Here is a 25,854-nt window from a genome sequence, read left to right as displayed (position 1 = left end):
ATAAAATGATATGCATAAACATCATTGCTTGACAACTTAATGGTGCAATAGTGATATTAATTTTTTTAAATATTCAAATTTATTAAAAATAATCAATTTATTGAATTTGTCGCTTCTATGTGTTGAAGTGATTTTATATATATATATATATATATATATATATATATATATATATATATATATATATATATATATATATATATATATACACACACACATCCATCCATCCATCCATCTTCTATACCGATAAGATATATATCTTCTATATCTTTCAGGGTCACGGAGAAACCTGGAGCCTATCCCAGGGAGCAACGGGCACAAGGCGGGGTACACCCTGGACAGGATGCCAGTCCTTCACAGGACACAATCACACACATTCACACACCCACTCATACACTTTGGACAGCCTACCATGCATGTCTTTGGACTGGGGGAGGAAACCAGAGTTCCCAGAGGAAACCCTGGAAGCACAGGGAGAAATGTGACAAATGTATACATATTCGATGTATATTCAAATAAGGCATAAAAAGCAACAACAACAAATATATATAAATTATTTTGCTTTAATGATATGTATATATATATATCACTAAAATAAAAATTTATTTTTTGTCGTTGCTATATATAATCATTAAAGTATATGTTTTTTGTTGCTTTTTTATGCTTTATTTGAACATTATTTATTAGTGTATTACTCATATAAGTCTTGATAGCATGTATTAATACATCACAGTGTAAACATCAGTAGCTTGTGTGTGTTTTTCAGAGCTGAGCTGGTGTGAAGTTTTGCTCATGCGCAAGACGGTGCGTTCATTATCATCCGGGTTCTTTCAAGAGTGTCTCGGTGAGGACGCGGGAAATGGCGTCCCAAGAAGCAGTGGGAGAGGTATGTGTCGTTCCGTGACTCATACTGGACAGACGCGTGAAGGACAGAGACTTTTCTAGCGGTCTCCGCCGTCGTGGCTCCATCCGCAGCCACTGCAGGATTATACTGGTGTAACACTTGGCATGTAAGTAACGCGCTAAATGGTGGAGAGTTTTTTGGCGGCGCTCGCGCTGTCGTGCAGAAAAGCGTAACCGTGCGCCACGGCTGCAGTGTGCTTTCAAATCTCGCGTCTTCACGCCTTTTGCAATGTTCGTGTGTAGCAGCGAGACAGCTCGGTAGCGTCGGCGCGATGCAAAGCCGCCGTTTTCCCCGAGAAATAAACCCGCCTGCGAGATTCCAGACCGTGTCCGTGAGTGCTGTTTGTTGCCCCGGCGCGAGGCTGAACATGACAAAGCTCTGCGCTGCGCGAGCGGCAGCCAGCAAATGTCGCGACACAGCTGGAATTTGAACAGCCAACTAATCGCTAGCCGATTAGCATTAGCAGCGTCGCTATTTCAAACTCGGAAAATGTATTGTCGAGTGACCAGCTCGTTAGTGTGGCGTTTAAGTGACGATTCTGTGCATATTAACAAAACACTTCACCGATTAGTGGAGACCACGTGATAAAACACACAGTCGTTTTTGAAACGTTAATATGGCCAACGCAGGCTAATAACGCCGCGAGCTAACAGCTAACTAGCTTACAAATCATATTCATTAAGTCGCTAGCTAGCGTTATTGCTAGCTCACGTACTCCGTTCAATTTTGTTGTTCTACACGGTAACCGAGCCTTGTTGTGTGGGGATATAGTATTAAAATAACCCGAGCGAGTCACAGTTGCCTGAATACATCATTAGCTTTAGCATCTACAGTCAAGTAGCTAGATGCTAACCAAGGAGACATGTTTTCACCCCGCCCACTTTATCCGCTGGTCCAGTGCCAGTCGGTTGTTATGCTGCTGTTCTGATTTGACTTTATTTTACTTTTACCCATATTAGAGACAATAAACGTGTTAGTTGAGTATTAAAGGCTAAACTTCACACTCAAACGCAACACATTTACTGATAGTGAAATATCTGCGATTCTGAAATACCAGCGATTCTGGTCCTAATTTTTTGTTAGCTGAATTTGTATTTTCGTTCATTTTGGGGGGAACTTAGCGGTTGTTTTTTTTTTTTACCGCGCTGACGTCACAGGGGGCGATTGCTAGGGCAGTTATAATGGTGTTTTGATTTTTTATAATAATACAGTGGTGTTTGATAGGAGGAAAAATTTAAATATGTGTTAAATGTTAGGTTTCACAGTTAGTTTCTTTTTCTCATATGAGGGATTATTGGAGGTACTAAACAGTAAGAAGTATTGAGAAGTAGTGGAGACACCACATGATGGACTCCAGGATTTTGGGATCGCAGAAATGAACACAGAACCAAACAAATTACATGATTTTTGGAGGCACTTGCAATTTTTCCAATTAACTGCAGATTTTCCACAGATTTGGTCCAAGACACGCCATGTGATGCCATCACAACCAAAGCCATCTTCAATTCACGTGCGTCGAGCATGAGTACAGTTTAAAAAACAATTTAATTTACCAACAAACGTCACTGTGGAAGACCGTGCAAAACCGTTTCGTGCAATTTGGCCAATTCGAGTAGTTTTCAGAAAAGGGGAGAAAAAAAGCACAAGCAAGTTGCATAGAAAAATTAGAATTTTGCAAAATTGAGTATTTTCACCTGCGACAATTACAAAATAAACCTCTGGGAAATCCTGTACAGACTCTCCAAGTTACAAAAAAAGGACGAGTTGAATCGAAGTAAAAAAAAATAAAATAAAATAAAACTAAACCAACAAAAATGCCCCCTCGACTCTGAGTCCGTACTCAGGAACCCGGGACAGTTTCCTTTACCCCAAGTTCAGCAAGTGACATCAAACCAACATGACTGCTCACAGCATGAACAGTAAACAAAGTAGCACCATCAGCTTGTTAAAGCTATAACCTTGACTATACCGTTCACTGTTTTTAAGAGGTAAATATGCATCACAGTTAGCTGCCTAGGTTTTTGCTAACAAAAGAGGAACATGGAGAGATCTGTTTTTCCCCCCACTTTGTAGCTCGAACGCAGAAAGGCAAAAATGATGCATTTCCGAGGTACATTATCATGAAAGATTAATATTTGGAAACTTAATAGTTTGAGCAGGTGATCAGACAGAATTGTGGTTAACAAATCAAATGGTAACCAAAGTGAAAATTGACCAATGTGGTGGTGATGAAAAGTTTCCACACAAAAAGAAATTAAACTGAGAATTTCATTCCTAGAATAAATCTTTGATGCCAGTTAATATATTGTTAAATGTATTAATATTTTATCAGAGTGGATGTTTCCTTTAATAAAATAGAATGTGTCTTTTTGGTGATCTTCCTTTCTCGCAGTCTTACATGTGACTTTTGGGACAATGAGGCTGAGAGTGCGCAAAGCATCTCAGCAGCCGAGCGCCACCCCACCTGTCCGCACCACAAAGGCCAAGAGGAAGCACTCTGAAGTGGAGCACACCAGGTCCTCCGGAGGAGCCGCCATGCAGAAGAGCGACACTGGCATCTTCTCCACCATCAAGAGATTCATTAGGGGCAATGCTGTCAAGGTGTGAGAACTGTTTCACCGTTACCACTTTTGTATATACAACTTGTATGCAGGTCACTGGAATGAGGAAAGTGTACAGTTTTTTTTGTTGTTGTTATTTTCTTTTGTTAAGATATTTAATGATTTAAAATCTGCCCACTTCATTCACACTAGGTGGAGCAGTGTACCCCTGCTAAGAGGAGCCGTGTGGATTGTGACTCTGACAGTAACTTGATCACATCCACCCCACCCACTGGGAACCTGTCCAGCAGAGCTAACCCTAGAACTCGCAGAAAAGGTCCTGCCAATGGAGGTGAGTTAGAGTACTGTACAGTATTTATCTCACACAAAGTTTTGCCCCTGAAACGCAAGGAATTTAAACTTAATTGCCTTTATACTATTATATCATATTAAGATAAATTTCTTCAATTATTAAACATGGGTAAACTAATGTGCAAAACAGTGTTCTTAGTTAAACTGATCACAGATTTTCCATAACGCCTGTGTATGTATAATTCAGGTAATGTATTCAGTCAGGGTTATTGAAGTAAAAGTTATAAAGGTCTAATTGCATCATTTTTTGTTACAGTGGTCTGGTTAAGCAACTATCAAAACTAGTTGGTGATAACAGTTAATGCTTAACCATTAGTCATTATTTCATGGCTATAAATAAGAAATTTGAAGTGGTTTTGTTTCATAGAGGCGCTTCATGTTGATTAACTCGTTCGTTTTTGTCCAATAGTCTTTTAAACGTTGTTTTCTTCATCGTCTTTTCTTTAAATAAGCCATCTCGTCTGTTTGTTAAGAAAACATTCCTTTTTCTGACCTAATGTCTCTAGCCCTGTAACTAGTTTCTGGGCCAATGAGCTGCCTCAACTAAGAAATTTATTTAAATGTATGCAACCTGCTGCAAAGAGGATCTGCTCCAGAAGCCACGCGGGTTCAAGTTTACAAAACTAGAGTTGCAAACGTTGGCCTGTTTTCCTTTGTACAGTTATTGGCTCTGTTATGGTAAAAAAAAAAAAAAAAAAAAAATTAGGTTCAGACCACTGAATTAACTTTGCTGCGTCTGCATCCAGACTACGTTCCACCAGTTCACTAGAATACGATCTGTAACTCTCTGCTCTTCAGACACCATGGCATGTCAGAGTAAACTGGTGAAGCCCAATGGGAAGTTGGAGGTGCAGACTGAAGCCCCCAGCAGTCCACCTCGCACCACTCTGCTAGGAACCATCTTCTCTCCTGTTTTCAACTTCTTCTCACCAGCTAACAAAAATGGTAATTGGTCAGGTACATTCAATACATACAATACATTCTGCATCAATATTGAACCAAACAAATGCTTTTAGAAATAGAGACTGTTCTATATTTTCATTTATAACAACAGGAATATCAATCATTTCAAAATCAGAGTCTAGAGCTCCTCATAGCTCTACAACTAACTAACTTTGATAATGGCACAGTTGTCAAACTTAATCGAAATACTGCACATTGCAGGTTACGTATTACAAATTGGTCACAGAACTCCTACTACTAATACACAAATGCTATTATTTATTTGCATTTAATCAGGAATAATTGAGCCAAATTCAAACATATTGTGTTTACTCGTGATTACACATGAATACAGTAAGCTTAATAGTCACTGCAAGACCAACATAATTTTCTTTGCAACTGCTGAACACACTACGGATCACTATCTTAATCAGGAGTCTCAAATGTCAAGGTACAAATATTTACTGATGACGCTCATAAGTGTCATCAGTAAATATTTGTATTTATGTATAATCATGAGTAAACACTATGTTTGCATTTGGCACAGCTTTTAAATTAATTTTCTGTTTTCTGTTAGCTACATCAGGTTCAGACTCCCCGGGGCAGGCGGTCGAGGCAGAGGAGATTGTAAAGCAGCTGGACATGGAACAGCTGGAGGAAACCCCTACTAGCACTACCACCGACAGTAGCAGAGACCTCACATTTGACCCAGCACTAAATCCAAGACCTCTGCTGCCTACAGATGCAGCTGAAGAGGAGGGTGAGATCGTCACTGAGGCAGACATGCCACCTTTGACAGGTGAAAAATGCAAAAAGGATAAATCCCCTTCTTTAAACAAAAACAATGCAATCAGTGGTTAGACCATCCATTAGTTTTGAATAGAAAATAAAAGCTATATCTGAAATAAACCAGAGGTATTTTCTCTTCTGATAGTTGTTGGATCCAACAACAATTACCCTGATGCTCCAACCTCGCCCCCTCCAGAGGGGACATATGAAGAAGACTGGGAGGTGTTTGATCCGTAAGTGGGGAAAACAATCATTCAGTGATCAATCCTAATTGCTTTTTACATTGCCCACTGTGCTCATGAGTCTAATTTCTGTGACCCCTCCCCCCCTCCCCCAAAAAGCTATTTCTTCATTAAGCATGTTCCACCATTGACTGAGGAGCAGCTTACCCGAAAGCCAGCACTTCCACTGAAGACCAGGAGTACACCAGAGTTCTCTCTTGTCCTGGATCTGGTGAGTTTGCACGAAAAGGATCACTGTTTTAGAATAATCATCTTTTTATTTGTGATTATTTTCAAAGATTATTTTTCCTTTTTGTACAGAAAACATTTATTTTGGCTTTATAAAAATATTACTAACTAAACCTTTAAAAATAACAGCTTCAACATTTCTGAATGCTGTAAACCTGGGATGCATTTTTGTGTTTCATAATTCAATATTTTCAGTTTATGGTGGTTTCCCAAAATTCCTGCCGAATTGGGTTGAAACCAGTTGGATGTATTGGTCTAAGTGTTTGAGTTACAGGCCATTATGAGGGCTAAACTACTTGTCCAGATATGGATTTTTGTTATGGGTCAGACGAACCACTTCCTGTGTATTAACTTGTAATTGAGCATGACCGTTGCACAAAAAATGTAGTCATCATTTTAAATCTTTTGTTTATGCATTTTAAAACCAATGCTCGATTTAGTTGTAACAAACTAGCATCTGATAATGTATTATTTGAGCTGCAATAAACTTTTCATTGTCAACTGTTTTATGCACTGCAATTGCATAATCTTGTCACTATAAATATAGGAAGTTTACATATCGGTTGATTTCAGCAGGGAATGGTTGAGTTTGGTTTGACAATCTTGGTTATTTGTTGATACAGTACTTTTATATTTTAGGATGAGACCTTGGTCCACTGCAGCCTGAATGAGCTGGAGGATGCAGCACTGACGTTTCCTGTGCTTTTCCAAGATGTCATTTACCAGGTAAAATTGGATATACATTTCTGGTAGTTATTGGCCTTGCCAGTCTTATCGTGTCTTGCATCGTTGCACAAGTATCCACCCCTTGTTTAACTTTTCCACATATTGTAGTGTGTAGTGGAAATAAAATGATTAATTGGGATTTTATGTCTTTAATCTATACCAAATGGCCCAGTACACCAAGGGGTGGGGGAATCAATATAGTTTGTTTGTAAATAATGACAAACATAAAATTTGTGATTGCATATTCAACCCCGTTATTGTGAAATCCTTAAATTCATTCTAGTGCAACTGTTCTCAGCAAAAAAGAAACGTCCTCTAATATTCAACCGCTTTTATTTCCAGCAAATTTCTTAACGTGTCTATTTGTATTAAGATAAAAACATGGAACAACTGAGACATAAACTGAACAAGTTTAAGATATTTGACTAACAGAAATGGAATAATGAGTCCCTGAACAAAAGGGGGCCAACATTAAAAGTAACAGTCAGTATGTGGTGTGTTCACCAGCTGCTTTAAGTACTACGGTACGTCTTATCCTCATGGACTGAGCCAGATTGGTCAGTTCTTGCTGTGAGATGTTCCTCCACTCTTCCACCAAGGCATTTGCAAGTTCTTGATCACGTCTGGGGCAGGCATGGTTACATGTCATTTTCCACTGCAAGGACGATCAGCTGTCCTTCCTGTCTCCCTGTAGCACTGTCTTAGGTGTCTTACATTACAGACATTGCAGTTTATTGCTCTGGACACATCTGCAGTCCTCATGCCTCCCTGCAGCAGGTCTATGGCATTTTATCACACAGGTGAGCAGGCACCCTAGACATCTTTCTTCTGGTGTTTTTTCAGAGTCAGTAGAAAGGTCTCTTTAGTGTCCTAAGTTATTGTATCTGTGAGCTTAATTGCCTACCGCCTGTAAACTGTTAATGTCTTAAGGACTGTTCCACAGGTGCATGTGCAATAATTGTTTATGGAAAAACATGGTTTAAACCCTTTTCAATAAAGATCTGTAAAGCTTATTTGGATTTTACAAAATTATTTTTAAAATACAGTCTCCTGAAAAGGGGGTTTCTTTTTTTGCTGAGTATAGTTGCTGTCAGAGTCACATAATTAGTGGAATGGAGTTCAATTGTTACGTGATCAAAATCTAAATACATCTGTTCCTGGAAGGCCTCAGATAATATACCTAAACTAATATCATTATGAAGACCAAGCAACTATCAAAACAAGTCCGAGACAAATTCAGCTTCTGGCGTCTTATCAATCAAGATTAGTTTAAATTTAAAAAATTTAAACCTTTAAACTTTGTACATCCTTCAGAGCACCATTGAATCCGTTCTTTTAAAAAATGGAAATAATATAGCACAACTGTGACACTGGAGGTAGAGGAAAGGTCCATGGCTTAGATGGGAGAAGCTGTTTACCGACAACCGTAAGCCAAACACTCCGCAAAGCTAGGCTTTATTAATGAGCGGTCAAAAGCCCACTTGTTTGAGGTCCCATTTAGAGACTCTGTAAAACACAGGAAATGGTTATGTGATCAGATTAGACCAAATCTGAATGCCTTGGCACAAAGTGCTGCATTTGACACAACCCCAACAGCGCTCAGCACCTGAGACACCATCCACATAGTGAAGCATGGTGGTGGCAGAATCATGTTGTGTGATTTCTGTTCATCAGCATGGACAGGGAATCTGACTTCAGATGTTAGTTGTTGATCAAATGGTAAATCAGGTGAATACTTACGCAAGGCACTGTAAAATTCCTTCTTCTATTAATAGTCTTGTGTTCTCTGTACTTTTGAGTATCTGCCTTCCAATATTCATGTTTATGGGCTGCAAAGAAATATTTCTTTACTTTAATTTGGCTACATTTTGACAAAAAATAAGGGTTGGAGCAGATATGTACAAGGTTTGTACAAGGTGCTTGAATTTGGCTTTTTGAAATTGAAGCATTGGAAAGCTTTGAAAATAATATTTGATCTAGTGGTGCTTAAAAAGGGCTTGACTAATAAAAGATCAGTAAATCTGAAATCACTAAATAACAAGTGTTTATTTTCAATAGAACACTGATACAATCCTTTCACTTAAAATCTGACTCCCTGCTGCAGCTCCTCTCTCTACTCACGCTCGTTTTGACAGACAACTCTGGGTCCGGTTTTCAGATACTTTGTGTGACTTTTTTTTCTTTTCCCTTTCAAAAAAGCACCTAGAGACACATCTAGCAACTTTTTGGGCAAACATTAGCTACTTTCTGTAGAAGAGAGTGTTCAGTACTGCCCCGTGAGCACGAGGTCGTGCTTTCCCCTGGAGACAGACCTCTCTCTATGCGGCCACTCTGTTCAGTGAGGGGCAGAGAAGAGCAACACGTTCATTCACTTCTAACTTTCTCTCTGAGTGAGGATTTTACATATAGCCGTAAACACAGCACAGCTGTTGTCTTTAAAGTATGTGTGGTTTGATTTTGCCAGTCGACATCATGGTTAAATCAGGATTTTAGCAGAGCAGCAGCTTGGAAGTGACTGCTGGTTAACATGTCGTCCTAGTGGTCTGCGTTTCAGTCACTATTTCATACTCGTTCCCTTTTCTGACAACAGAAACTGAAAAATATGTAAATGAACAGCTTCACTGAAAGTCGACTGTATTAAAATACAGGATGTGAGCACAGAGTAAGCAAGAAGCAAACACATTTGGCAGAATGCAAATACATCGCAATGACATAATGGATATGCTAATTAGCCCATGACCTCATTAGCGACTTTCTATTGAAAGTTGTTGACAACAGTGCTCCTGTCACTCACCTGGAGTATATAGATATTATGGTGAAGACGAGGCAATGCCTGGGAAATAAAAAATTTTGTCCAATAATAATTTCTTATTGGTAGTAGTAGTGATGATGATGATGATGATTGATGTTTTTTTTGGAATTTAAAAAGAAGAATTGGAGAATGTTTGAATGACATCTCTTGTATAATCCTTGAAAATAAAACAAAAATTGTGCTAGAAAAGTCCTTATGTAATTTCATTACGAAGCATCTGTGTGAACCCTGTATGTAATTCTGATGAGATGTACAATTTGCAAAGGTTTTAACATGTACTGAACACTCCAAGGCATCACTAGTTGTTAATGTACACTGTATTGCAACTTTGCTGTTTCTTTTGTAATCATATTGAGCTGACATTTTGTATAAAAATATTTTGTCTTTTTCTTTTTAAGGTATATGTACGGTTGCGGCCATTCTTCAGAGAGTTCCTGGAACGCATGTCCCAAATTTATGAGGTAAGACTCCCAACATGTTTTCATGTGTGTGTGGGTAGTACTTTCTACAAATAGATTAATTAATCATGTACATTGCTACAGATAATTTATTATGAAACAGCTAAATTATTAAGTATGATGGGGTTATAATTATGAGAAGTGTCCCTCTGTTTTCCAAGTAATCTAAAACAAATTAAGATATTTAAAATAAATCTCAGGGTATGTATAAAGGGTAAAGGATATGCATACAAATTATTACTGAATATTATATCACATTGACAATAGAACATGGAATATGTTTATACACTTTTTTTTTTTTTTTTTTTTTTTTTTTCTTCCTTCACGGTTCTTCTATTATTATATTAACACTCTACCTGACCCCCTTTTTCTTCCCCCTGTGGTGATTGACAATGTACAGATTCTGACATGTCTCATGAATTATATCAAGTTATAAATGAATATATAAATTATTTAGTTAGAAAGGGAGTGCAGCATTTTGCACTGAAGTGTATTGTCAAGGCTGGACACAGGAACGAGTGTATGAATAAATGAAGCGCCTCGTTTTCAAATGTATTGACTGGCAATTGATGACTTCTGTCTTTCACAGATTATTCTTTTTACTGCTTCCAAGAAAGTGTATGCTGACAAGCTGTTGAACATTCTGGATCCTAAGAAACAGCTGGTTAGGTCAGTGGTTTTTACACAAGTGTCTACATTATGTGCTGTTTTTGTCACTTGCGGTCTTTTAACGTAAAACCTTGCCTTTGTTCTTGAGTTCATGGTGTATTGTAATGTGATAATCACTAATGCTGTTTGTGATTAGGCACAGATTGTTTCGTGAGCATTGCGTATGCGTCCAAGGAAACTACATCAAAGACCTTAACATACTTGGGAGAGATCTGTCCAAAACTATAATAATTGACAACTCGCCTCAAGCCTTTGCATACCAGGTTAGTTTGCTTGCTTATTTGCTTGTTCTTGTTTGTATTTGGGAGACTCAGATTGACACTCGGATTGTGTCTCCCCTTTGCAGCTGTCCAACGGTATCCCTATTGAGAGCTGGTTTGTGGACAAGAATGACAATGAGCTCCTGAAGCTGGTTCCATTCTTGGAGAAGCTGGTGGAATTGGTATGTGTATGCGTGTACTTAAAGGGATGGACTTTTCTGTTTTGTAAATTGAGATGTGGGGGCACAATTATTTCTTTATAATTGATCTGCTGTGCTGTTTGTCATCTCTCAGTGGACAAGTAGAATATTTAATGATTTGTGTCTATACCTTTTCATGCAGAATGAAGATGTTCGGCCACACATAAGAGAGAGGTTTCGCTTGCACGACCTCTTACCCCCAGACTGAGGCGTCTTGACGCTTGCGGATCCACCTGACTGTTTTAGCAAATTGGATTTTTCAAAATGGGGGGTGGGGTGGGGGACAGAAATGTACACAACTCTGAACTCTAATGAGGATTTCCACTACCATTTTACTTTTGCCGAATATGTTTTATGTGGAGACGGGGGTGGGTTATCAACAATTTTAAAGGAATGACTTTCGAGTATGCATACATTTTATATAAACACGTAAATATAATTGTAATTGAAGGAAAGAACAAAATTCCTCAGCTCTGACTGCCTAGCCACAGATATTTGTAAGGCTTGGCAGTGGAGGAGACTCGAAGCAAGTTGCTGTTCCATTTCTGCCTAATTTGAACTTCATGTAAAGTGCTGTGGAGAAGAGGACTGATGTCACTCCTTTTGGTGCTCAAGGGGACACTCTGCCCTCACTAGCCATCGACCTTTCAACCGGAATGGCCAGTTAATTATGGTTTCATAAACATATAAATATATACATATTCAGTTGTGTGTATATGTATATATAACATTTGTACATATGTATTTTCCTGTCAGGTTTGTAAAACGTTCCTTTTGCTCTTGAGTTCAACATGCATTCCTTTTAGTTGGAAGGCTTGTTTGATAGATATGCTGACTTTTTATTGATTTTTACTATAGGTTTGAAGTTTTATTTTTAAGCAGCTTCTCTTATTCTTTGTTTTATAAATGCTTTTAGACGTTAAAAAAAAAAACATGAAAAGGAAAAAAGCAAACACATCCAGTCATCTGTAAGATGCGTAGCATAATGATGGGAGGTGGGGTGGGTGGGTGTCAATAATGTAAATCATAAAACTGTCTTTACTGCCTCTTGTGTATTATTCGCTGATATGACAAATGAATCAAGGCATTTGGTTTATGACTGCTTTCACTTCGTATGTTCTTTGGGGAGTTTTAATGTTTTTATTCAATTGTTAGTTTGTTTTATTTTATATGCCAAGTATAGGTAAAAATGTAAAATACTCTGTGCTTTTGATTGCTTTTTCTGTGAAAATAATGCCTGGTCTCTTTAAGAAATGTCTGGTAATTGTAGCACCAGCACATGGACTAGCCTGATCGCTGCACATGCGTCATATTCAGTGTTTTCTCTTGACAATTCAATCTTGCTTTCGAACTCAGTCCACTGTTTTAGGAATCATGTACAATTCTACCTCTCTTTGAAGGGTAGACCCTGCATTTCATTCAGTGTTACCCCAATGTTTTTTTTTTTTTTTTCTATGGACATTAATACATTATTTTTATGTACCAGCATGACTGAAATGGCTTTTTTTTTTTTCCTTTTTTTCCTTCTTCACTTTTCATTGCTGTCAGATAAGGGCTTACTGTTTGTTTTTTCCCCTCTATTTTTCCTCTGAAAATGAATGTAGCTTGTGGAGAACTTGCTTCAGAGATGCTCATCCTAATTTGAGTATTTTTTGCATACACGCCTCCATTTTGCACAAAATATTTCACAACCCATTTTAATACCCAACTAGTTTTCAGAAGTATCTATCTTGTCATAACATGGTGAATAAGTTAGTAAAAAAAAAATCTTTCATCAGGTGTCTACACTGATCCCATGAGTTGGGTTATATGGTTCTTTGGAGATTAAAGAAGTTCATTATGTTTCATTATAGGTTCAGAGCAGTGTATTTGGTTTTTCCAGGTATCTTCCTTTAACAGATTAAAGTAAACCCTATAAGGTTCTCCGTGGGACTGGAAAAGGTTCTCCTGGCATCACTCTTAAGAACCTTAATTTTTTTTTTTTTTTTTTTTTTTTTTTGTTTTTTTTTTTTTTTTTTAAGAGAAATTATGATAACATGATTCCTTATTGCATTGCTGTGACGAACCATTTCTGGGTTCTTTAAAGCACCGGTAAATAGATGGTTCTCTAAAGAACTTGAGCGGGTTCTCCTGTGGCATCAGGATGAAAAATCATTTTTGGTTCTAATTGGAACCTTTTTTAAAAAAAAAAAAAAAATTTGTGTGGCGTGTATATTTAATTGCACATTTGCATTGTTTGAACATGGTTGTCGTCTTAAGATAAGTAATAATCTCTGCTTTATTATTTGTCCTGAATCATGAGGATGCAGCTATGTTTAAGTTGTTTAGCCCATTCACTGAGACCTGCATTGAAATTGCCCAGTTTGTACATGCGTGGTAATAGTTTGGAAATCTGGCTTACAAATAATAAGTCACGACAAACTTGTGTGCATAAAAGGTTAGAACAATGGCACGACACTTCTAAGTAACAAAGAGGGTGTGATATTGGTGTGGGCTATCTGCACACCATGTGAAAACACAACCGCAACATTTTGACAAATGAGCTATTGCACTTTTGCAATAAATACAGAGATATTTGATTTTAGCTGGAATTCTGCATGGAAGATACCGCCAAATAATGGTTTATAAATGAAAGTCTTTGATAAGGTGGCGCAGCAGATAGTGTTGCCGCCGCACAGCTCCAGGGTCCCTAGTTTAATCCTCAGGTTGATATCTCTGTAGAGTTTTGTGTGGTTTTTTTGTAACCTTGTGTTGGGTTCCTCCCTCCTTTCAAAACATGTCAGTAGATTAATTATCTAAATTGCTACTGCAATAACAGTGATTGTAGATGAATAAATAAATTCAGCAACGCATGCCTTTAGCAGTAGGATTACATTTTTTGAAAGTAAGGTTTCTTTCTTTGTCCCTTATTCATGTCTGAAAAAACTCATAGGTATTTACTTGAGATGCACCGATACAAAATTTCTCAGCCGATACCGATCGCCGATTATTCAGTGATATCGGCCGATACCGATAGTTTGGTGGTTCTGCCTTTTATACCTTCTTATAAATTAATAATAAATAATTCCAAAATTCTGAAGGGAATGCAAATAAAAACTTGATTCTCTCCATTTCAACAACTTGTTTCACAGTGTCGTGGAAATTAGACAAGACTTGCAGACTCGTCCTCTGAAGGTAAAAAAAAAATGTCATTAGCAAATATTTTTACCGTTATTATCTCTCTCTATCTATATATACCTGTCGGTCCATCCATCCATCCATCTTCAACCGCTTACTCCTTTTTAGGGTCACGGAGAACCTGGAGCCTATCCCAGGGAGCATCGGGCACAAGGCGTATACCCGTCGGTATATATCTTAATTTTGAATCTGTGATCTAAGAAACACCAATATCTCTGCCGTCATAGAGTCGAAGTTCCTGGAACTTCATATAAGAAATCACTCCATGTAATACTTCTCTCAAAGTAATACAGTATTTCTTATATCACTGACTCCGTTCCACACAGGCAGCAATACATAATGACTTAATAAAATTCTAATTCTAAATCTTTGACTCCCTTCCATACAGACAGCAATATACTATGACATAAAATTCTAATTCTAATTCTAAATTCTTGATTCCTACCAATCAGGGTGAGGCCACTATTGTCCAGAAAAGCTGAAAAGACACACAGACCAGCCAGGAGACACCAAATTGTCACGGAAATTGGCAAGGAAACACTCGCAGACCTCTGAAGTCCTCTGAAGGTAAAAAAAGGTTTATTACAGAAAGATGGTTAATACAGGATAGAATAAAGCAGGATAGAATAATGAGAGCGCTCTGAAGCACTTGTGTTGAACCACTACTATATATATATATATGAAACGCAGCGCATGACACACTTCTGTGTACCGATAAGTGGTTTGAGGCAGTTCGAACAGGCTTTGTTTTAGGGTCTTGGAAGATGTGCAGACGAACCTTGAACAGAAGAACATGTTTGTGTCTCTGTGTAGCAGATAAACATTCTGTAACCTGTGCAGCCTGCTTTGTGCCACACAGCCTTTTCCTCCACCATAGCTCGTGCTTGGAGGTCTGAAAGCTGTAAAGAAGGAGAGATTAATTTATTTTGAGTTTTGGGACCATAGATGCAGCTGCTTGCTTTGCTGCACTGTCCACTCGAGCGTTTCCTCTCGAGCGAGTCCGTGCCAATTTTCGCCATGAGCAGTCGTCGTAGTTCATGAGTGGTGGGTCTGAATTCTCTGCAGGATATCTGAAGTTCATCCCCAATCTTTTGTCCTCCTACTTCACGGAGCGCCGGCATATGCGACATGCTGCTCCTGGTGTCTTCCAATGTCCAGGGTCTCTGAACTAGCATAGGGCCTCCTTCTCCGGCCATTTCTAGCATTGGGACATTTACCACAGCGTGCATTGTCCCTTCTCTGTCTGATTTTGGCTGTTTGTGAGTAATAAGAAATATAGTTTGAAACAATTTTGGACGTTTTCTCCCGCTTGAACCAGGTGAGTTCAGGGGACATTTTTTCCTCTGTTCATTTTAACTGTGGAAAATATTGTTTGAAACCATTTTGGATGTTTTCTCCCGCTTGAACTCCTGCCAGGTGAGTTCGGCGGTCATTTTTTTTGTCTGTTAATTTTTATAGTTTTTTTCCTCAATCAAGGTGCTGTTTGTGAGTAGTATAAAAACCCCATTGATTTCAGCTTTTAACTAGCTAATTTTTCCACTCGCGCGCGGTGGACACGATCCCGCTTGAACTTGCCGACATTTTTTCGTCTGTTCATTTTTAAAAGTGAAAAACATCGTTTTAAGCAATTTTGGACGTTTTTTACTAGCTTGAACCCCTACCCAGCGAGTTCAGCAGACATTTTCCTTCAGTCTGTTTCTTTCTCTGTTGGGATGTAACTGACAAGGACTCGTACAGTCAAACTCAGTGGGGATCCTCTGCTTCAGTCAGAAAGTCCTCAGCTAAACCCATTCAAACTGAGCATCGTCTTGAAGGGAGTTTGGTGATGGATGAACTGATTGACCTGCCTCAGGCCTTCTGTGTTCTTTTCGGACTGATTTACGCCCTGTACCTGGACTATCATAAGTGTATGAAAAACAGTTTTCACTTTATTCAGTAGGTAATGCTCGACCTGGGAGGTAAGCTGGCACCCAAAATTCAATCTTTGAAAAATCAGCTAACAGTAAAACGGGCCTCCCAATTGTTCTACTACTGCTCCAATAACAAGTGGTTCATTTGTAATGTTGAAGTTAATGTTTTATAATATTGGCACTCATTTTATTGTTTGATTCAATTCTTATTCGCAATGTTTCTATTTGATAGAAATTTGAAATTTTATTTTATTTATAGATACAGTGGTACAATACTGATGTCTAGTGAACATTTCATGTGAATAGCCTCATTGGAAATATATTTACTGAAACAAATGTTGGTGCGTCCAATACTTATTTCCCTCACTGTGTGTGTGTGTATTATATTATATATATGTATATATAATATAACTTTTTTTCAGCTACAATGCCAAAAAGAGAAACTTTGTAACGTTGCACTTTTAGAATAACATATTTACGGATAATTTTCCTCACACTGATAGTTCAGAAGACTACATCTTTAGGAAGTAAAATTTGGCAAATAATTTCACAGAATTTTCTTGACTGTGCGTATTGTATTTTCGAATGAAAATATTTCAGTTGAAATTAGGGATGCACCGAAATGAAAATTCTTGGCCGAAACCGAATCCGAATATAATGAAAAACTTGGCCAAAGGCCGAATACGAACACGTTTTTTCGCGTTTTTTCCTCTTTTTTTTTTCCTTTTTTTTTTCTATTTTTTTCACCATTGCATAAATTAAATAGTCAAAATGTCCTTTTTACTATTTTGTCTTGCCTTTCAAAGAAAAAAATCAATTACAAAAACTACAATTAAAAAATATTTTATTTCCCATTCCAGCAGGCATAGGCTACCAACAAGGCACAATATAACTTTAAATAAATAAATTAGTAAAATAAAACTATTTTTATGTGGTCTGTTTGAGCCCCCCTTGAATAGCCGATGTTGGGCCTATAACTGACTGCTGAAAGAATGTAACACTCTGTAGCTTACAACTGAAAAGTGCATTAACAAGAGTGCAAAAAATGGTTCTGTTCGGTTATATATGGCTGATTATATTGGGGATATACACCGCTCGCGTCCCTGTACACCTCGTGGAGTATTATAGTGGATATAGTATAGTTATATATGTTGTTAATGTTGTGTTCCTTGATAGATGTAGTTAGTTTAAACTATAGGTTAGTTCATTTAGTCCCCGCTGGTTTTTCCCGCTCCCAGTCCATAGTACTAGTTCATGTTTCTTGTTTTGTGTTTTGGCCCTGTTTTCTGTGACCGCGACTTTGATTCCTGCTTTGCCCCGTTTATGCCTGTTTGCCGATCACCCGATCCTTTGCCTGTCTTGACTACGTTTCTTGGATTACGATTTGGATTTGTCTGCCCTTAAATAAATACGTCTTTACCTTCCGTACTGTACTCCCTTACGTCTCGCGATGTGACAGAATACTCCAGAACAGAAACAAAACAAACGCACTTGTCCACAGTAAACAATGTCACGGTTGTCAACATCCGAAGAGCATGTGCTCGCTGAGCACTCGTGCACATAGCTCGTGCACGTAGCTCATGCACGCGCGTGCCCCCTCATCTCTCCGAGCGCGCTGCTGGTAGTGGAGATTGTGACATTCGCGCGTCTCACTCTGGTTGCTAGGCTATTTGGTCGCGTCATCAAACACGTCATTGTTCGGTCAAATTTATTCAGCCTTTTCACTTATTTCGGTTGCCGAACATTCGGTGCATCCCTAGTTGAAATAAAACATTTTTTTTTACTTTTGGTATTTGCTTGCTTTTTTATGTAATTTAATGAATTTAAAGTTTAGTTAATTTAATTTAAGAAACTAAGTTGAGTAATTGGACCGAGCAATTGATATTACAAATGATTTTGAGTTATATCAACTTGGAATTTAGTGCATTGAACTTAAAAATAATTGTTGGAAGGGCTGGAATGTTTAAGTTAAGTTCACTTAAGTGATTGAGTAAACATTACTTAATTTTTTTAAGGCAACCACTTTCCTCAAATTTTTAAGTTCAATCAACTTATCCTGGTTTACAGTGTGGTTCAAACAGCCTTCTCCGTAGTTCACTCTCATAAATGTGATCTTAGGATCAACATATGAGCACCCTGTACATACTATAGCATGTGTCACAGGATGTGTTTTGCTACATGTTTTTCCCATAATTATTTTTTTTTCTTTTTACACCTTCTATAACTTTCAAAGTTTTAATCAATTTAACATGCTATGAAAATCAAGTGAATATGGATTCTCGTGCACAGACAGAAAAGGTTCTAGTGTGTGCCAAATCTCTAGACATTCAATTAATCGTATAACTTATAGGTTCAATAGAGCAAACCTTAAGAATGTAAAAGAGTTTTTCTGTGAGGGCAAGTCCACATACAGCAATTTGGTAGGACTTAGTTTTCTCTTGCCTTCTTTTTAAAATTTATTTATTTATTTATTATTATTATTTTTATCTCAGTAAAATGTACTTGTGCGTTAAATTTGCCGAACACATCATGTACCGCTGATATGATGGAATGAGTCAATGGGGCATGACACTTGATGATAACCCGCCGCAAAAATACTTCTTAAGTTCTCTCTTTACTTATTTATTGATCAAACCGGACTCTTTCCGTTAGCAAATATTTTTACAGTTATTATCTCTCTATATATACACCCGTCGGTATATATCTCAGTTTTGAATCTGTGATCTAAGAAACACCAATATCTCTGCCGTCGCAGAGGCGAAGTTTCTGGAACTTCTTATAAGAATTCGCTCCATGTAATACTTCTCTCAATGTAATACAGTATTTCTTATATCACTGACTCCCTTCCGTACAGACAGCAATACATAATGACTTAATAAAATTCTAATTCTAAATCTTTGACTCCCTTCCATACAGACAGCAATATACTATGACATAAAATTCTAATTCTAATTCTAAATTAGTACTGTACATGTACTGAACTCAGTGACATGACATGGCCTTCTTAGGCGTTATCCTCAGATGAGAATGAGACAGAACAAGAACAAAACTATTACAAAGTAAAAATGAATAATTTCCCTCACAGGTGTACCCCGGCTTGTGCCCGATGCTCCAGGTTTCCCGCCACCCAGTAGGATAAGCGGTATAGAAAATGGATGGATATACATTTTATATTTCTCCATCAATCATTACAGTCTGTTATGAACTTGGGTATTACTGTAATATCCAGTATATGGCACAGCATTGTTTTGTCATAGGTTGATATAATTATACCTGACTGATGGGGCTACATACATAAACAGCAAAAGAAAAACAGACTGCAATTCAATCAAAATTTTCCAGTTTACCATATTGTAGTGTTACAACCTGGAACTGACTTTTATATTAAAGTGGGGGATCAATACACACTAAAATAATACCTAATACAATAAAACACAATTTGTTAAAATTATTTACAAAACAAAAACATTACAGTTGTTATTTCATAAGTATTCGTCCCCGTTGCTGTGAAGGTCCTAAGTTCGTTGGAGAGACACAAGGCCACAGCTTCACATTTTTGGTTTGCTAATGAAGAGTTATATATTAGCACATTTTGTCATAATTTATGGCCTAAAACTTTTTTTTTTTTACCTGTTAGAGGAATAGCAGAAACCCTGCGAGTGGTATGTTTGCCACTGCTGGCGTAAACGTTCACCGTTTCTCCTACAAAACATGCCGAATAGCGTCGTCACTATTTTCTGTTACACGTTAATATGCACCAGGACTTTACTTTGGGATTGAACGATGTCACAGGCACGGGTTACTCTGATTGGATAAATCCATGTGAGCTCACTGAATATTCATGAATTTTTCCGGCGCCTCCACCTACCCAGTCTCCTGAATTTAAATGCTCGAGGCCGTTGCATGCGCGTAACAGTTCCTGACCAGTTTTAACGGCTCTGAGAAGCGATAAGGGATCAGAGAACTCCCAAAAGGAACCACATAGCAGGTGTATGTGCTCATATATAAGAAATATTTCACACGTGATCATGTAGCTCTTAGAAATTAATTTGGGTCTGTTTTTGTTTGATTATTTAGGCCAGTGGTTTTTCAAAGTGGGGGCCGCCCCCTTGGGGGCCACCAGGGGGCGCCCGGGGGGCCTCAACAATTTGGTGTGAAAAATAAATACATGATTCTCTCTCTCAGACAACCACACACACACACACACACACACACACACACAATCAATTCCTAATGTAATGTAATGTAAAGATGAAAGAGGTAATTATTCATAAAAAAAAAGTTTGGGAACCCCTGATTTAGGCTACGGCCAGGTTGCTTGACAACTCTAACGGTTAATTTTGATAACATTAATGCTATAGCTTGTTATTGTTAGTGATTTTCAGCTGTTACTGAAGATCAATGTGTTATGTGTTAGCTTGCCACCTACTATCTAGTTAGTGCTAGAGAGTAATTGTTATATTCGGTTTTCTTTTTTTTCACCCAGCTGGCTACAAAACTTTTTAGCTGGTATGGAAATCAATGAAACAACTTTTGTCACCTTGATCAACTCCAACTACTTCCCTGGCAAGTTGTGGCGTTTGGTGAATGATCCTCAGATTCGCTCAATCTGGTGGGACGACAGCGGGGAAGGAATACTTGTCAATCAGCTACCCTTCGAAGCTGAAGTGCTATTGTCCCAACCCAGGCAGGTGACCGAGTACTTCAGAACGACGGACTTCATCAGTTTCGTTCGCCAGCTGAACCTGTACGGATTCAGAAAAAAACGTACAGACCTTGACGTCTATGACAAGCAACCCAACGTCTCATCCATTAAGGACCAACTGCACCACTTTCACAACCCGTACTTCAAACGGGATAAGCCTGAGCTTCTACTCAAACTAAAGAGACTCACGGCTCTCAACAAGGCCAAGATCACCGGGATAGAGGTGACCAGCAGGAAATCAAAACGTTTCCATCATGTGATGCTGAATTCGCCACAGGAAACCCCTGCCTTAATGAAAACAGGTTGGTAGTGTTTCAACAAGCAGATAAAAAGAATAGACAGAATATATTCATTCATTCATTTCAGTAACAACTTTATCCTGGTCAGGTTCATGAATAGGATGCCAGTCCATTGCAAAGCACCGTGCACACACACACACACATTCACACACTCGTTCACACATAGTGCCAATTTACCATAAACACTCCACTTATAACCTGGAACCTGGAAGAAACCCACCTCAACCCTAGTCCACAGGTTTCTCTGACACTGTGTGAATTCTTTAAATCTGGAAACACTTTAGCCCATGTCCTTTGAAAGACTGGACAGAGAAATCCATTAGCCTTAAAAAAAATGATTATGCATATATAGGACTATGTAGAAAAAAGAGAAAATAGACAAATCTAATGAGAGAGGTTAAGTCATTTTGCTAGTACAGTGCCAGCTAGATAACTTTGTGGTCTCTGTCATCATCTGTAGTTTTAGTGTATTAATATTTTACTTGTGTCTATCTGTTCAGGTTCAGTCTTGCTTGGACATCAGGGAACCCCTTACCACCATCCCTGTAATGGCCCTCAGCAGGAGAAGGACATGGACAGAACGTCCAAATCCTCCCAAGCATTTGTAGTGGGCCATGTTGATCCTTCTCCAGTTACTTTAAATACTAACAACGTTGTGCCGGTCCCTGTGTCCCACCACTTCCCAGTGGACTCGCCGAGTGCATATCCCTCCAGCATCACGCACATGCAGCAGGGCGTCATACCTCATCACTCACAGTACAGGTTTTACACACCAGGTGGTGATGATTTAATGCATTTTGTCCCCTTTGTAATTTTTGTGAGCTCAGCCTTAATTAGTATAAGCATTCGATTTGCAAACTACTTTAGTAAATACAGTAGTATAGTGCATTATTCTGATGTGTAGTTTAATTGTGTGCAATTCAGGAAGGAGCCCAGTCGATTGTTTCACAATTTCAGTGTTGGCGTTTCTATCTGTCTGTCTGTCTGTCTGTCTATCTATCTATCTGTCTGTCTGTCTGTCTGTCTATCTATCTATCTATCTATCTATCTATCTGTCTGTCTGTCTGTATCTATCTATCTATCTATCTATCTATCTATCTATCTTTTGTCCCAAATATCCATTTTTAATAGATAAAAATTAAGATAACCGATATCAGTCAATATAATTCTATGTTTTGATATTAAAACTTCAGTGCATAATTCAGATATTCATATCTATCTATCAACTAATATTTTACTTGAATGTGTCCCCTTTCACCAGCTCAAACTTCTCAGCATAAAATTAAAAAGGGCTGTGGGAGTGTACAGGAGTGGGGTATCAACACCATTACAGTCCATTTTCAGAACATGATTGTCCTTCATGTCATTAGTCTGTAACTATAAGCAGGAAGTCCCACAATGCCTTGCATAAACTCATTTTTAACATTAATTGAGTGATTATTGCCCCGTGGTGCTTGGCAATGTGGTGGGCTTTTGTTGTTTTAGTATGGCTTATTCATGGTTTATCATTTTACATATCTTATAGGTTATTTGTACAACTCAGGAATAAAACAAATGGACTTTTTCACCTTTAAAGATTGACATTTCAACATGTTATTTAATACAGTAGGCAAAGAATGAACAAAAACTGTGTGCAGAGGGACTGCAGGAGCTGTAATATAGTTCCTGATTAATCTATCTTTGTGATGTATTGTTTATGTCTTACCAAGAAATGAATCGTTTATTAACCTTCAATGTTTCCCACCCCCAGTGTATCAGCGCTGTAGCCCAGACTTCTTGGATTCAAAAGTACCACGCTTTCAACAACGAGCTGCTTCCTACTCTCCTTGTGGCTATTACCCTGTGAGAACTGAGAAACCTTTTTAAGTTTATGTACTGTTCTGATCACTAAAAATGGCTAGTGCCGTTATTTTAGCCAGTGTAGGCATGTTAAGGTTTGATGGTACATGTTGCAGTATGAAGGGAATGCTGGGAGTTCAAACAGTTAAAAGTAAAACCTTGATGTGTTAATGATATTAATATGAATTTTTCCACTCACTCCTCAGGACCACTCAGTCAGATACGCTCATCCGATTGATCAGGATCCATACTGGAAAGCAGGTGATGTTCCAGAGTCCAGGAAGAGTGACATGAAAGAGAAAGAGGGCCTGGACACTATATTAAAACTGGCGGAAGAAATCCAGGTCAGATTAGATGCTTTCCCATCAAGAACAGCCCTGAGTGTGTATCTGTGCTTACAGTGTAGTCAATGCTGCCGTAGTACCGTAAGGTCCAATAATTGGAATCCAGGACCAAGAACTGTTTACACGGTTCAAGAACATACAGTGCCCTCTACTAATATTGGCACCCTTGGTAAATATGAGCAAAGAAAGCTGTGAAAAGTTGTCTTTATTGTTTAACCTTTTGATCTTTTGTTCAGTCTTCTTTGCTTATATTTACCAAGGGTGCCAATATTAGTGGAGGGCACTGTATGTGGTTTAAATCTCATGTTCTCATATCAAAGTCATCTGAAATCATACCAAATGCTAACATTTAGCATTTCTACCACACACTGTTAAGTCTTGTTGTCTTTTAATACTCAACTGTAGTGATGCACCAAAATGATTGGCCAGTTAATCAGGATTTTTTAATTTCTTAACCTGTTTATTTGCATAATTTATGCAATTTTGATTTGACTTTCAAGAAAACTGAATTAGGTACGGAAAAACTCTGACACCATAGTGTAACCGTAAAATGTTTGCAGTGTAAATCAGTGTGTAGCCACCATTGTTAATCCATAATATTCATTATATTCATTCCTTATTTCTGTTCTTGCACCTGTTTTAAAATAATCACATGTGACTGAACAAAACTTTTTTTTTTGTCATGAATTTGCAATCAGAAGCTTATAGACTTGTTTGTGAGGTAATGCATTTGAGTTTATGGGTGCATCTCAATCAGCTCCATAGTTCTGTAGTCAGGACACTGATCAGGGAGTGGACCATTTGAAGGGCTGTCTCAATTGTGAAATCCTACCAGTGTGCACTGGAACATTCGCTCCCTAAAAAATCCCACAATGCACCACGAAAACCAAGGAGCATAGATGGTCACTATTTTTCCTTACTGAAAATGATGTCATGTTTTCAGAAGCCTCTCAGATCGAAAAATGTGCCAGACGAACTTTGTTGTTGTAGCTCTCAAATGATTACTTACGTTAGCAATTTTTAACTTTATTTGACGTTCTATATATTAGAACATATAAAATATAAACAATATAAAGTCTAATGACTTTAATGATTTTTAAAAAATCTACTAACTAGTCTACGATCCTACTTAAAGTACTATGACAGACAGATTAATATGACATATAATGTGTGAAAGATGTCCGTCCTGCATGTTGTGGTTAAGTGCCAGTGGTGATGTTTTGCAACGTGAGTACGTAGTCATGTTACTGGAAATTGAGTTATCAGTGTCCTAATGTGTAGTGAGTCCGGGTCTTTACCAGTGCCCGAGCTCATGTACACCATATATTGATTCACCACCTAGGGATCTAGGGAGCTGATTGAGACGCACCCTACTGTATGTTTTTGTGTAATGTGAAACATTAATGTTGGTGTTTTCTATATATTTTATTTATTCAGGCCGATGTCGAAGTTGCTGCAGAGATCAGTCACCTGATAAGACACATTGAGCAGGGAGCGCATTTTATTTCGAGTGTAATGACTGGAAATGTTGCCTTTAATCCTTTTCCTGACAATGATTCACATGACAGCAACATGAGTTGATTTATTTATTATCGCTTTCCAGGTATATTCCTTTGTACTCCTCTGTATAACAGAAAATAGGTAGCAAATGATCCTCAATGATCAATACATTTCACAATTTTTTCGGTATTCTATTGGCAAATCATTTTTTCTTAAAAACAGTTTTCTCAAAAACCCCCCACATTTTTTCTTAAACAAAGCAAATGCAATAAACAATGTACATCTTGTACATTGTAAATCTTATTTATTACTTACAGTATTAAATTTTTCAAAATGTTTTCTTTGTTCTCTTGTGATTCACGATATCTTTTTACAGCTACTGTTTTCTCTGTTCTTTTATTTGCTCATGTGTAAAGCACTTTGTTTATTAAACAGTGTTTGACATGTAATTATAAATGATTAAAACAACTTTTAAAATAATTTCTTTTAAAAAGCATTTGTGCATGTCTTTTATTTAAGATAACTTAAACAAAATGCTTGATGTATTTATTACACTTATTTGATTTAAATATTATTTTTAATTGTAGTTTGATTCAATAACAGTAATATTTTTAAGGCAAACTTAAATATTTAAAAAAAAAATAGTTATATTTTAAAGCTGGTAGGTAATGGAGAGACGTGCACATTGAAGCACTTTATTTATTAAAACTGATTTATTCAATGAAACAATTTCTCTCTTTCTATTTCTATTCACTCATATGATGAGGTATTGGAAATAACCTATGAGCTATGCTTATACCACTGTTTAAGAATAAATCTAAAGAGAAATAAATACAGTACATGATTTGATTATGCACAGGCATGCATCAGTTCTTTGTGGTGTGATGGTGGCATAGAGCATCTATAAAAGTTAATACAGTGCCACAGAGGTTTAAAGA

At 37.7% G+C, this 25,854-nt stretch overlaps 2 protein-coding genes across 5 annotated transcripts; both read left to right on the top strand.

Annotated features, from left to right (window-relative positions):
• The first annotated feature begins 734 nt into the window (after window positions 1-734).
• On the top strand, window positions 735-12,627 carry ctdspl2a (CTD (carboxy-terminal domain, RNA polymerase II, polypeptide A) small phosphatase like 2a). Of its 3 annotated transcripts, none has more exons than XM_047159879.2 (13): window positions 735-1,010; window positions 3,297-3,505; window positions 3,658-3,796; window positions 4,615-4,773; window positions 5,336-5,557; window positions 5,693-5,780; window positions 5,889-6,000; window positions 6,657-6,743; window positions 9,954-10,016; window positions 10,603-10,682; window positions 10,819-10,945; window positions 11,029-11,124; window positions 11,285-12,627. In XM_047159879.2, the coding sequence occupies exons 2-13, from the start codon at window positions 3,320-3,322 to the stop codon at window positions 11,348-11,350; spliced, it is 1,425 nt and encodes a 474-aa protein (XP_047015835.1). In that variant the 5' UTR covers window positions 735-1,010; window positions 3,297-3,319; the 3' UTR covers window positions 11,351-12,627. The 3 variants fall into 3 exon arrangements, with proteins under 3 accessions (XP_047015835.1, XP_017341630.1, XP_047015836.1); XM_017486141.3 differs by having other exon boundaries at window positions 749-1,010; window positions 4,615-4,761; XM_047159880.2 differs by lacking the exon at window positions 735-1,010 and adding an exon at window positions 1,106-1,235.
• Window positions 12,628-14,702: 2,075 nt separating this feature from the next.
• LOC108274543 (heat shock factor protein 5-like) lies at window positions 14,703-25,346 on the top strand. Of its 2 annotated transcripts, none has more exons than XM_017484757.3 (6): window positions 14,703-14,886; window positions 20,716-21,236; window positions 21,734-22,012; window positions 22,984-23,075; window positions 23,279-23,416; window positions 24,854-25,346. In XM_017484757.3, the coding sequence occupies exons 2-6, from the start codon at window positions 20,741-20,743 to the stop codon at window positions 24,995-24,997; spliced, it is 1,149 nt and encodes a 382-aa protein (XP_017340246.1). In that variant the 5' UTR covers window positions 14,703-14,886; window positions 20,716-20,740; the 3' UTR covers window positions 24,998-25,346. The 2 variants fall into 2 exon arrangements, with proteins under 2 accessions (XP_017340246.1, XP_017340247.1); XM_017484758.3 differs by having other exon boundaries at window positions 14,707-14,886; window positions 21,734-22,009; window positions 24,854-25,345.
• The last annotated feature ends 508 nt before the right edge of the window (window positions 25,347-25,854 follow it).

The sequence above is a fragment of the Ictalurus punctatus genome, chromosome 14 (genome assembly GCF_001660625.3).
Source record: "Ictalurus punctatus breed USDA103 chromosome 14, Coco_2.0, whole genome shotgun sequence".
Classification (NCBI taxonomy): Eukaryota; Metazoa; Chordata; class Actinopteri; order Siluriformes; family Ictaluridae; genus Ictalurus; species Ictalurus punctatus.
This window is presented reverse-complemented; position numbering and strand designations above follow the sequence as displayed.

Coding starts and splice junctions, on each gene's coding strand:
- ctdspl2a (XM_047159879.2), top strand. CDS start 3,320: ATGAGGCTGAGAGTGCGCAAAGCATCTCAGCAGCCGAGCGCCACCCCA. Junction 4,774..5,335: donor CAAAAATGGTAATTGGTCAG/GTACATTCAATA, acceptor GTTTTCTGTTAG/CTACATCAGGTTCAGACTCC. Junction 6,744..9,953: donor TCCAAGATGTCATTTACCAG/GTAAAATTGGAT, acceptor TTTCTTTTTAAG/GTATATGTACGGTTGCGGCC.
- LOC108274543 (XM_017484757.3), top strand. CDS start 20,741: ATGGAAATCAATGAAACAACTTTTGTCACCTTGATCAACTCCAACTAC. Junction 21,237..21,733: donor CCCTGCCTTAATGAAAACAG/GTTGGTAGTGTT, acceptor CTATCTGTTCAG/GTTCAGTCTTGCTTGGACAT. Junction 23,417..24,853: donor AACTGGCGGAAGAAATCCAG/GTCAGATTAGAT, acceptor TTATTTATTCAG/GCCGATGTCGAAGTTGCTGC.